The 13,650-nt window shown below is 41.0% G+C and overlaps 1 protein-coding gene across 1 annotated transcript in view; it reads left to right on the forward strand.

Annotated features, from left to right (window-relative positions):
* The first annotated feature begins 707 nt into the window (after positions 1-707).
* The window catches only part of PLPBP (pyridoxal phosphate binding protein), an 80,472-nt gene continuing 67,529 nt past the window's right edge, over positions 708-13,650 (forward strand). Inside the window, exon 1 of the mRNA XM_085634944.1 lies at positions 708-865. Coding sequence (XP_085491070.1) covers positions 776-865 — 90 coding nt within the window. The 5' untranslated portion in view covers positions 708-775. The remainder of the gene's footprint in view (positions 866-13,650) is intronic.

The raw sequence follows: 13,650 nt of genomic DNA on the forward strand, positions 1-13,650 counted from the left end.
CAGCACCAAAGTCGGCAGTTTAGCCGACGGACCACATCCTCTCCCCTGCGATGTCATTGGTTCAAATGGAAGTTATGTGATGTCATTTACGCATCTGCTTAAACTGGCATTTTCGTCAACTGACACCCATGTTCTGACATACCGACTTTACAATGCTTATTCACTTCTTTCTCCAACACCCACTTCGTCCCAAATCCCGCCCTTCCCATAACCACCCTCATTGGGAGAGTATGGTCTTAGCCAAGTGTATTCAAACTGAAGCAGTTATTACTAATTACGACTGTCACCACAGCCATGGCAGTGAGTCCATACATACTCACTAAGGACCCACTTACCCACCCATTACACTTACACAGTCCGTGTCACCATCCATAGCCTTCACAGCTGATTACAACCTAAAGTATCCCCCCCGTAAACACTGTCACTGAACACCTAAGAAGTATAGCTGCTTACGCGTGTGAGTAGCACTCCGAATGAAACCCTATCGTCATTGATTCAGATGTTACAATCCTGTCACGCACAGTTCCCCCTATAACTGTCAGCCCACGCCCTTCTAGGAGCATGTGACAAACAGCACACCGATAATGTAACCGTGCAACAGGTCTACATGTGACAAGCTCTTGCCACCGACCTTCCAAAGATGGCTTCCTCCAGCGTCCACCCCTCTTCTTCCTTCCTCTATATTGATTGGTTAAGTCGTCAAGTCTGCCACTGCTATTGGTGGAGCAGGGGATTCGGCCACCCTGCTGCCGGTGTGGATTTGGCTGTTTGGGGGATGTTGAGAACCGTCATGTCCGAAGAGGCAGCAGCGGCGCTTAGAGCCGTAAGGAGCAGGGTACAAGCGGCGGAGGCCCGAAGACCGCGGGTAAGATATTGAGGTGACCGAGGACCGGAGATATGGGTAAAATGGTGATTTGAGATATCAGGCGTTATACGTAGTAAGAGTTCAGGAGTAGCGGGGGCAGTGAGATCCGAGAGTTATAAGCAGCGGCCGCGGTGAGACCAAGGAGAACGTTAGTAAAGTGTTAAATGACTTAAGGTACTGGAGGATTAATAAAGACCTAAGGTATGGCTGTCGAAAAGCTTTAGAGACATTGAGGCGTAGCCAGCATGTTTTGTACTTTGGCATACCCGCCACCTTCCTGCCAGGAGCCGAGGATATTCCGGTGAGGAAGGCGGGGTGATGGGTGCTTCCAAACTGACAAGTGGGATCAGGCCTAGTATGGCACCTTCAGCTAGTTCTGTCTTTTTATTAGCTAATAGCACTTTGCATGCTGGGATATTTGACAGCAGCGAAAAAATGCACACATGCCAATAAACCCCATTCAGACGGGAGACTCCCGATTTTGAAATAAAAGTGGCTTTATTTTGGATGTCTCCCAGCTGACATTGACTCTACTCCAATATAATTCAAATGAACAAATACATTCTCCTGATTCTTTTTTTAAACCGTCTACTTTTTTCTTTTAAAATGTTGACAAGTTGAAAATGCAACATACTGTACGATGAAATAGTGAATACTTAGGGGGTCGCATTTCACATACGATCATCTATCTGGCAGCTCTGGTGCAAGTAAAAAGTATAATATTTGTAATGTGTATTGTATTCTTAAGGCAGCGTTTAGTAAAATATTATGTTGTGAATGATGAGCGAGCAATAGCATTTCAGCAGCTAGTTCTTCTGTGTATAGTAAGCGAACAGGTCCTGACTGGTGATACATAAACAAAAAGATGTGAAGTGAGGTGCATGACAATAGAACACAACAAACAAACTTCTATTTTCCTTCTTATACGTGGGAAAGATCGATATCTTCCGAACCACTGGCCTATACAACAACCATTATCTCATGAAAGAACTGGTACAGGATATCGTCTTGCCAGGTTACCAAATTAACATAGCCATTTCTATACAGTGCCCCTAAGTTAGAAAACAAAACACGTTCAAAGGAATGTGCTATTTGCCTATTTTATTTGTCAGTAGATCATCATGATTAACCAATACATTAAAAACAATTCATCATCAATTTTATTTAAAAAGATACACTCTCCATAGTATGATTAACATTTTTTGAAAAAGACTGTCGACGCGGCGTTTCGGTGTTCAAAAATGATCGTCACCTTCTTCAGGACAACAATTTCAAGAGTTTCAAAACATCTTAACAGAATATAAACACTGTATTAAAAACTGGCAGTATTATAGTTGCATTCCTTTGCTTGGTCTACTACAAAATAATTTTTCCAAGGTTATTCCATCACTTCCAAAAATATTTTTATCGTACATATGTCTCCACCCGTTTTGTATTACATAGGGGATAAGAACATATTCACAGATGGTGGTGCATGTACTGTATTTATCTTGCAATTTTTTCAAAACCATAATATTTCCACCCTTTCTTCTTGTTCCTTTCATGCTAAACATATCTGTAAGGTTATACACAAGTATCATCTATTACATGCTGTTTCTTTTACATTTCCAGTATTCTTATTTGGTAACCTGTAGACAAACTCCATTAGGCCACTCCTTTGAGTAGTTTTAGAAAAAAACTTCCTAATATATTCACTCACTAATCCCACGGTCACATTAATTATCAAAGTTCAGTACTGAAAGGGAGAAGAACCATTTTTAATTTATCTTGAATCTTTCTATTTTTGTATGCCAAAAGTCCCTCTCGGTTCTAGTCGGCTCCATACCTTAAGAATGAGAGAGGTTGGAATCTCTATCCGGTTCTCGAATTCTAACACCCCGCGACGGGAGTCACAACTCTGGAAGCTGGATTCTCTGCGAGCAGGGATGACAGCGTCTTGTTAGTGCGTCAGGCCGGGACACTGTCTCCTCTTTTCTTGCCGCCGTGGCGAGCAGTATCAAGTCTTGCAGCTGAGCCGTGGCTTGCCATGGTAAGGGAAGGTATATTTATACCTCAAAGGTGCTTAGGGATGTTTGCATTGACATAGTCGGGCAGAGGAAGACGTCATGAATGAACCCTTAGGGTATAGCGGTTCATGCATAATAAATGAGTTCTTGGAGAAATAAATAATTCTGGGCTAGGGAAACTCCCAACAGCTTAAGGGTCTGTATTCTAAGAGCTCGTTGTGACGTTGGGGTGGACGGATGTAGGTGACCATGCCTGTATTTGGATAGCATGGCTAATGCCTAAATAAGGACTGGGATCCTATGTATAAGGGCAATGCGAATTGTGCCTATATAAGGACATGTATCGGGAAAACCTATATACGGACACCTAAAGCGGAATACAACACCCACTCCATTTTCGAATGAACGATTGTACTAAATGCTAAACAATAAAATGCTAAAATTGAGTACCACATTTTGCAAAAAACATTTGTAAAAGCATACTAAAATAAGTCTTTGTTATAAATAAACTTTAGCTAGACATGAAACGCAAAGGTGCTGTACATAAAAAGCAGTTGTTCATTTTAAGCATATGTTTACAAAAGATGCTAGATGAACGAACATGAATATATATATATGATATGGTTTATATTATATAAGAACATTTTCAAACTCCATTTCATGTCATGGTACATAAATGAAATTGTGGTGAATAAAGGTGACAATGTGTCCCTGGAATTGTTCAAAGAAGTCTGTTCTCTATGAATAGTTCTACTGTAAGCAGACTGAATCGAATTACCATGTATTTACAAATTTAGAAAAAGAAAAATAATTCTAGGAAGCGTTCCAAGTTTTATGTTCTGTTTTGAAAATATTGAGGCCAAATTCATAGCATCCCTGGTACATTGTGAGCCGAATCAAAGTCAGTGCAAGGGTCTGATGAAAACATGAAATCCTCTACTCCTGTAGACAAAAGATCGTCTACCGATGTCGGTGACAGTTGGAATACCTCGTTTAGAAGATTAACTGCACATAGATGTGAAGCATCGCCAGTAGCAATGTTTGTTTCCGATGTTACCTGTGTGCCTGTTGATCCATCTCGTACATCAGCAGTTGCATGTTGCGTCTGTGAGATCTTTTCTAATGCCGTCATCAGGATTGGTAGCCTCTGGGGACAACACAGAGCATGGGCCGTTATCGGGTCCGGCAGAGTATTGATATCCGTTGGCATGACTGATGGGAGTGTTAGATGTCTAACACGCCTTCTTCACCGCAAAGCAGGCAGCATAGAACAGGTAAGATGCAATCTTGCCAGATTGGTTTGATCGACAGAAACCATGTTGTTTTTAATTCTCGTAGACGAGGTCAGCCCAAAAGTTGTACTATGCGCTCACAACACTTCTGTTCTAGGAGAGCTTTCTCCAAGTTGCTGGGAGGGACACCGGTGGATTGGCTTGCCATAGCATAGTAGTATGAATAAAAATAGGATTCCTGCAACGAGTGCTAGAATTAGTGGCAGACCACCAAACACCGAGTGGATGAAGTTTGGAACATATGCTCTTAAATACATGTACAATGCCACTCGTATCAGACATGTTGAAGATACGTTCCATCGTTTCTACAAAATGTATAGGGCAGTTTGTACTTATTAAAACCTGTATCTCATCCGAAGTCCTTGCATTTGAAGATCATAGGTTTCTTTGACCGAGGTCAAAGCCATGGTTTGTTGTAAAAGCATGGCTTTCATTCTGCTTAAAGTATCAAATCGTGTAGAAGAAACATTCAATGAAGGCCATAAAGGCGACTCCCTGACTGTGTCTATTTGGGGGAAAAATACTTGCATACAGCAAGTGACCCTGGCACTAACCGTTACCAGATATGGGAATCCTGGCATCATTAAACATGAGGTAACTCCCATTTGAAAGTTGGCCAAACATTGCATTAATCGTAGCAGCTGGTGTACCCTGCATGTGGCAGGACAGGTTTGCCACAGAACCGTTACAAGACCCGTGTAAACTAATATCCCGACAAATGAGTGATCCACGCAGTGCATTTTCACATTGTGTACCACTGAGAAACACTTCACGACCCCCACTCCAACATCTGTGTGGGTAAGGTAAATCCCGGGATGTCTTAATGTATTCTTTACCCAACCTACCATTTTTGCCTGCGTGCATTTGTTTGAGGCAATACTGAAAATGGAAAGTTGTAACAGGCAGAGTTATTTTGCCATGAATGATCCATTCTATAGCTGGTTTTTCTGCTACCGTAAACGGCGATTTTTCCAGTTTTTCAGTGCTCTCATATTGATAGTATACTTTGCTACCCTTTGTGCCAGTTCGGTCTGTTTATCAGTGAGATTGTATTCCGTAAACAGAGATGACGTGTTGATGAAACGCCAAGGCACATCGCCTGCACGCAAGTTTTGTAGCGTCCAGCCTAATAACATAATAGAAAGTAATTGAGATTGGCCTTGTTGCAGCATGGCTAAATCTTGTTCCAGTATGTCAATAGCAGAGGATACAATGTTGCTCAGTGAATATATCCTGGATGACAGTCGTTAACCCGTTGTCAACCACAGCAAGATATTTCTCTAAATTAATAGATCAATTTCTCGTGTTCTTTCTGCGGCTTCTGCTTGTGTAACCTTCTATATTTCATTATAAGCAGCATAGATGCCGGCATATATGAAACATTTTTGACGCGGTCTTCTTGGTCCTAGCAAGAACCCCTAAGGTCTGCGCCTTCTTTAAGTAAAGATAAGTGTTGTTTCACATCCTCGAGTGTAGATTTCTGTAACCAGTCAAGGCACAATTTTCCTACACTGTATGTTATTACTACCCCTGCATGCTGTCTTTGAACATAATGTGGGTCTGGCCTATTGATAGTAAAACCCTGTATTCTATTCAGTAATCTTTATTGACAGATGTTTGTGTCTGTGGGCCAGAGCAACCATTTTTCCCATTTAGGATCTGATCTGTTGTGTTGTAGTATGGTGTCTACTGTGACCGCTTCCTGTAAAGTGCTATTACTTGCAGGTGTTGGCACAGAAAGTGTGTTCATGTCCTTGATCTTGGCTAATCCAAGGCAAGATGTGTGTTGCACAGTGTCATTCAAAAACATTATTTGCTGTGGGATGATACAGACTCTAAACAAATGCACTTGCCAGTCTTTAGAATCCCAGACAGATTTTGTGTCAATTGTGTCTTTCCAAAAGTCAAACCCTTGTCTAGACAGTTGGGCAACAAAAGGATTCAGAATAAATCTGTTTTGTATTTAACATACTTTTCTGTCCTTTTTCGTTTACATTTCTATAGAAAAATGTTTCTGAATCAGATGTATTGTATCCTGAAAAATATGGAAACTTATTTGTAAATGTTTTCGAACTACCCAATGTTCCCATTGGTTAAACATAAACACATTTCTAGGTGTTACAGATTTATGCAAGAATTGATGACCATAGTGGTTATAACTATAAAGCTGTTCGTAGTGTGATGAACCCTCCAAGTTTTCTTTGTTAGAAAATGCAACAGACCTTTCTAGAGCAGACATCATGTTATTAACAGTCTCAATGTCCCAATCATCAGAATAGGTACTAGAGGTATTAAAGTCACTTAATGAAATTTTTAAATAAGTGTGGAATCTTCAAAAGTTCTGACGGTCCGAATATATCATAATTGGTTTTGTCCCAAACTATACCATCTTGTATAGGAACGGCTGTGATGTTCACTGCTGACAAGTCTCTTGCTTCACGATGGGATGACTTATGTGGCTTTAAAAGTAAGTTCACATGTTTACTTTGTGTTCAAATGAATATATCTGCCATTCATGAGCACGCTAATAGTCATTACTAAAGCTAGCCAAAGCAGAAAGAAAAATATTCCAGAAATAATCCATAGTTCAATCCATGGTGAAACCAGATATGTCTCTTTCAGAAAATGAAAAAAGTCTTGTACTTTGGAAGTTTTTTGGGCTGCCGTCATTTTGGGCTCACTTGGATCCTCAGAAAACGTATCAAAGTTAATGAAGTAGCCAGAAGCAGTTCAGTCGATTGTTGAAATGGCAACAGGATTCGTTGAAATCGCTGGAACCAGTTGATCACTTGTTACATTGGTGTAGACAGGTGTGTCTTGGCGAACTGTTATTTGAGTTTCAAGAGGAATGAGTTCCATAGCATGGTTGCATAGTCCTTCATCTGTTACTGCTAAATTCTCGATGGTGATGAGCCTTTCAGTCTGAACCTCTTGGATAGTAGCGAGAGGAGTATGTCCTTCTTGTCCGCAATCTTCTCTCTTGACTAGATCCCCAAGTTTTGGGATCCAGACAGGCCATGCTGGGACGGCTGTTTTTTCCCCAGTGGTGGTTGGCTTCAGGAACACGTTGCTTTGTTTCGGTCTTAGTTCATGTAGATCCTGTAAAACAGCCAAACGATCTTTGATATCAAAGGCCTTATTTTCCACCGCTGTGCCTTTACATTCGCGATCAGGAATCCACATTGTTGTCCTAAATAGGACCTCATATTGAGTGATTTCCCCCCCCCCCCCGAGAACATCTTGGCAAATTGTTTAATGAGCGTTGGACCCCATAAAGATGTTTCACCCACCCATCACCCGAACCTAATGCTCTAGCTGTTATAGACTGCTTTATGTCCCGGTTTTTCCTTTCCACAACAGAATTTTCCTCAGGATGAAACAGAGAGGAGTACCGCAATGCTACGCCCAAACTGGCCATGGCTTCTTTGTAAGCCCGAGAGCTAAACGCAGGGCCCTGGTCAGAATGTAGTGTGCCAATTGCGTAAGTCCTGATAAAGACTCGCGAATCTTTTATAACAGTTCGAGCGTCAGCCGAGCGCTGAGGCCACATCCATAGGAATCTTAGGCACGAATCCACTGCGACCATAATATCTTTATAGTTACCATCCCTTTGCAAGGGACCGCAGTGATCCAGGTAAACACAAGCTAATGGTTTATCCCAAATTAACAGGGGTCTGTGGAGACTTTCATTGGTTGGCATATTTCACATTCCGAAACATAGTTTTTGGTCTGTTTCCGAATGCCAGGCCACCAGTATCTTTGTTTTAGTAAAGATACTGTTGCAGAAACACCTGCATGGGAAGAGGCTATCCCTTCATGCGCTGCTAGGATCAGTTCCTTGTTTGGAATTACCCCATCCCCCACTCCAGGGATTCAAGCAAAGGGAATGTTGTTTGCATCAATTACATAAGAGTACTTGAGTGGAAATGTTTTCGGTAACACTGCATCACTGCCTTTGCTTGAAGCATTGACAGCCAGCAATATCTCACTGTCTATTTTAGTTTTTAAACGAGTGATCGCAGCTACGGAAGCCGTTTGCACAGCCCCCTTTGTGACATCATCGGCCAATGAATTCCCTGCAACGTGAACGCCATCACGTTGATGACTCAGAGTGTGTATCACGTGACTATTTTGTAGTCCCTTTCGCAACTTTATATGCTTTATTGTGCCACCTTTTGCATCTTTGAATTCTTTTTGAAGCCAATTCTGTAAATATTCATTATATGACTGAACACAGTCAAAAAAATCGCACACTAAGTGTGGGGAATTCGCGATCCGTATTTTCGAGTGCCAGTTTCAATGCTTGTAATTTAGCTCGCTGAGCTGTACAATCTCCTAGAGATTAAGTTTTAGTGACCATAGGTCTGAAGATACCATCTCGTATGCGTCCTTTTATGATTGCGCATGCTGCACTGTAAGCTTGCTGACTCTCTGTAGCAGGTTGTGCTGATCCGTCAGTATAAATTATACATTTGTACTGAACAAGAGGAAGAATCTCAGTGGGCAGAGGACATTCATGTTCATATTGTAGGAATGCTTGTGTTTTTAAATCTGGATCAAAAACATATTCAACATCCGTTGCAGCAAGAGAATTAACCCATTGTATCCATCTTGGATGTAAAGCTTTTGCATTTAGAATGCTCGCTTTTGTAACCGCCTCTAAGGCTGATACTGGAGTCACGACAATAATGCGTTTCCCTTGAGCTAGAGCTCTTTCTTTTGCTACTGCGGTTTTAACTGCTGTCAGAATTTTTTCTGTTGAAGTGAAGCACATTTCTGCTTGTGTATACAAATGTGATTTGTATGCAATAGGTACTTTTTCACCCTCATTAAATGTTAAATAGGTGAATCCGCATTGACCCGAAATTATTCGGATCACTAAATTATGTGTATTTACTCGTGTTTGTAAGTGATTTGTTGCTAACATGGTAGCTTGGAGTGAACACAATATTTCTGTGTGTTCTTGTGTCCAATCTTTGATTGAAAAACCAGGTTTGATTAATTCGTAGAGAGGTTTAATCCTTTCTGCGTAATTTAGAATGTATGTTCTTCCAAAATTTAGAAAACCTATAATCGACTGTAAATTTTTCCGCGTTTTTGGAGTTTGGAGCAGCGCACATTTTTCTAAAAAGTTAGCTGCCAGGCTTTGGCCTTCACTTGTAAGCTCATATCCTAGGAAAATGACATTGAGATGGGCAATTCTAGATTTTTTTAAAGTTGAATTTATAGCCCTCAGAGGCGAAGCCCAGTATAATGGTACTCACCCAGTTCAAGTGCCTATCTAGGTCATCGTCTTGTCAGATAGATGTCATCGACATATGACAATGCCTGACATCAAAAATTTGTAGTGCAAATGTTTTAGAACAAGTGTTCAAATGTCTATAATCCAAAACTAGACTATATGTATTTTCTGGTTTGGATACAGGAAACAAAGGATTGTTCATTGAGGAGGTGCATGTTTTAATCACCCCTTGGTATTCAAGTTGATCCAAGATCTCCATGACCTGTTTTTTAGCTTCTTGCTTTATTTGGTACTGCCTTTGTGCAGTAGTTTTTTTTTTTCTTTTTACTGTATTTTGTGGTGAGGTGAGTCCTCATCCCATCATATATGATTTTTGTATAATGCTGCAGCCTGGTCAACTGCCCATTTTCTGGCCGAAGTGTATTTTAGGTGAATTGGAATATGGTTGGAGAAGGCTGGCATAATGAATGTCCTCACCATGTGGGCACTTCCTGACAAATTCTGGTGGCCAGTCCTGTTCTGCTAGAAGTATATCATAAGCCCTTGAAAGTTTCTCTCAAAAGAGGGCTTTCACTTTGCTTGGTATGTCTCCCTCCATCCGGAGTGTTATTTCATATAACTTTTGTGGAGTACTAACCCTGGTGTCTACAGTCTCTACTGTTATGTACTCGTTCAAGTCCACTATCTCCAGAAGTTCCTTCAGGTTCTGGCGAGCTATTGTTACTTCTGCTGCACTCTCCAGCATTGTCTGATCCCATTCTCCGTTCTTGAGCTGTGTTCTCAGTATTTTCGGCATGTCTGATCTTCAGACCTGCTGCCTTTTTCTTGGTGAATTGATGTTTTGATTTATTTTTCTGAACATGTTGATAGTCTTTGGACTTCACACGTTCTTCTTGTGTTCTGACCGTCCTCTTCTTTCGGATGTCTGTGATGATATCTGAAAGGTACGAGAGGAACGTGTATCAGTATCGTGATACCTGTCCGGTTTTCTCAAATTATCCCTATTCCTGAGGTTATACCTCCTTTCAGAGGGCTCCTTTTGAGGCGACCTACGTCGGGATTGAGAGCGTTTCTCTTTTGAATTTTGTTTATTAGTTTCCCACTTCGTTTTAGAAGATGTAGGATCATGTTTTAATGGAGTCCTTCTCGGGACCTTCAGAACGTTTTGGCTTCAAAGGTTTTCCACCCAAACTGTCTCTGCCTAATTCTGCATAAGATTTTTCTATTATTCTGGGTTGTTCATGTTGATGTTCCGTTACATCAAATTCCCTTAAGCGTTGGCTGCCTTCCCTTTAATATTTGATAATGTTATTGTTGAGACCTGGTCGAAATCTTTCAGTAATTTCATACCTAAATTCAGAGCAGGCTCTGCCCCGTGTTCGTTTTGAATCTGTTTCAGGACATCTGGCATTACTGCAATGGACGGAACGCCATGTGTTTTAGTATAAATGGAAGCAAAGACTGTGCCCCATGTGGTGCAGTCTTCCAGTTGTGTGATCCCAATTGGTAAACAGATTGTTAGAATTCTGTGTTTCTCATAAGGGCTAGTATTGGGAAATACTGCTTCGATTTCAGTAATTTTTTGAGCTAACCAAAATCAGTGTGTTACCCTGTTGAGGGGTTAAATTTGCAATGGTCAATGGTGGTTGAACTGTGAAAGTCTGCATGACATATTGGACTAACTGTCTGTAAATTTTTATTAACTCTTTTAGTTGAATGAGTAATTCCTCGTCTGACATTTCTTCGATGTCAGGATGAGGTGTGTAGCCGGATAAAATTGGCCACGTTGCTCCTGGTCTACCTAGTGATCCGAGCCTGGTAATGTTTTTGTGATGTTTTAGGGTGCCTTTAAACCAGAGATCATGCTCCTGGTATGTGAGTGGAATTTCAATATCCTCGAAGGGAATATATTCCTCAGGTGGATCATCTTCTTTAAAGAAGTGAAATACTTTTGTTATTGGATTTGATTCTGGGAATACTATCCATGAATAGAATACCTCTGTCTGAAAAGATTTGTGTGCCTCTATCACGAAAACTGCTCTACCACCTCTTGGTTTTAGGCCATGTTGTATACGTTTTAGAGTGATGGCTCTTCTTATATTCGGATGGATAGGAATCGCATTCTCATCGGTTTCATTAAAACCGGTTGAATTTACAACGATATGTAATGCGTCGTCGGCTGGAACAGCCTCCGCATTATCCCCGAAATTGGACATTGTATTTTTTTTTTTAAATGTAGAACAAGTTTCAAGGAAACAAAGCTAAGGTGCACAATATTTTGGAACACTGTATCCTTCAACGTTGAACAAACCAAACAGCTAATATAGGATTTTTGTCCTTTTCAGTTTTGGTGGATACTTAACTTTACCCACTCCAAACGTCTTTGGAGTATGTGAGTAGGGGTCTCTGAGAAAAGCACGACTGAGTTACTTCATTATCTAGCGTTAAATTACTGCCTTACCAAACGTTGGGCGCCATGTAGAGTAGTTCCTATTACCCTAATAGGCTCTGCGCATTGGAATAATATACACTATAGTTTTGGCATAGGACTGAGGTCAGTATGCCCCTATCGAGTATATAAAACGTAATTACTTTGTGTGCCAGCTAACTCCGAGGCCACTAAAAACTCCTTGTGAAACAAGAAGGGAGTAGTTTCTGGCAACCGCATAAACATGACAACTTTGTTTCCCTGTATAATTGGATCACTCTCAGAATCGTGGAAACAATAGATAACCGTTTCACTCAGCTAATCGTGCATGCTTAGTTTCTGCAGAGCTTACTCAGAAAGAGTAGACAGGCGTTTCAATAAAAGGATTTATTGAACAGTCTTATTTCTCGTGTAAGAGATATGTGCTGTTACAATCATAAGACAGTATGCAAGATATATTATGTACAGCGTAAACAGAAGAAATAAATAATACTGTGCTAGCATTATCTTTTAGCTATGACACATATTTTCATATACACAAATAACATAGGCAAAAAATGCGAGTACTCATAAGACGCGTTCTCTAACTAATTTTACCCCAGTGTACCTAAGTGTATGACAAGGTAAGAAATAGGTGCTGTGTGCTATAGTCTGGTATACTAAGTTTGTATGCCAAGTTTGTATGCCAAGAATCCCTCTAGGTTCTAGCCAGCTCCATACCTTAAGAATGAGAGAGGTTGGAATCTCTATCCGGTTCTCGAATTCTAACACCCTGCGAAGGGAGTCAGAACACTGGAAGCTGGATTCTCTGCAAGCAGGGATGACAGCGTCTTGTCAGTGCGTCAGGCCGGGACACGGGCTACTCTAATTCGAGGTCTCCTCCTTGCTTGCTGCCGTGGCGAGCAGTATCAAGTCTTGCAGCCGAGCCTTGGCTTGCCATGGTAAGGGAAGGTATATCTATACTTGGAAGGTGCTTAGGAATGTTTGCATTGACGTAAAGTCGGGCAGAGGAAGACGTCATGAATGAACCCTTAGGGTATAGTGGTTCATGCATAATAAATGAGTTCTTGGAGAAATCAATAATCCTGGGCTAGGGAAACTCCCAACAGCTTAAGGGTCTGTTTTCTAAAAACTCGTTGTGACGTTGGGGTGGACGGATGTAGGTGACCATGCCTGTATTTGGATAGCATGTCTAATGCCTAACTAAGGACTGGGATCCTATGCCTATATATGGGTAATGCGAATTGTGCCTACATAAGGACATGTATCAGGAAAACCTATATACGGACACCTAAAGCGGAATACAACACTTTCTAGGGAACTATTTGCAAATGTGTGGCTGTTGGTTGGCGTAAGGTGCATTGATTTGTCAACACCTTTTCTACAACCACCTGTTCCATTTCACTTAGTGAAAAAATGGCAAAGAGATAAAGGGCAAGATCAGTATAAACTGCTGGTGTTATGGCAGCATGGAATAAAGTGCAAGGTTTTATCTGAAATACTAATACTATGGCAAGATTTCAAGTTCAAACCAAAGTGCAGCATGCTTAAGGTGAGGAGATTCATCCAACACCCTTTCTACAACCAACTGTTTCATGTCACTTAGTGCAAATATGAAAAAGGGTTAAGGTGCAGGGTTAGTTCTAGAATACAGGTGTTATGGCAGCATATCAAATTTGACCGCCAGTTTTTACTTCAGCTATGATTGCAACCTGTTGACTTGACCAAGCCACAATGGGTGTTGTTTGAAGAGTATACAATATTTTTTTCTAAATTAGCAAAACTGTTTGATGAGTCTACCAGCTGTGTGCTGGTTC

The sequence above is a fragment of the Triturus cristatus genome, chromosome 11 (assembly GCF_964204655.1).
Source record: "Triturus cristatus chromosome 11, aTriCri1.1, whole genome shotgun sequence".
Classification (NCBI taxonomy): Eukaryota; Metazoa; Chordata; class Amphibia; order Caudata; family Salamandridae; genus Triturus; species Triturus cristatus.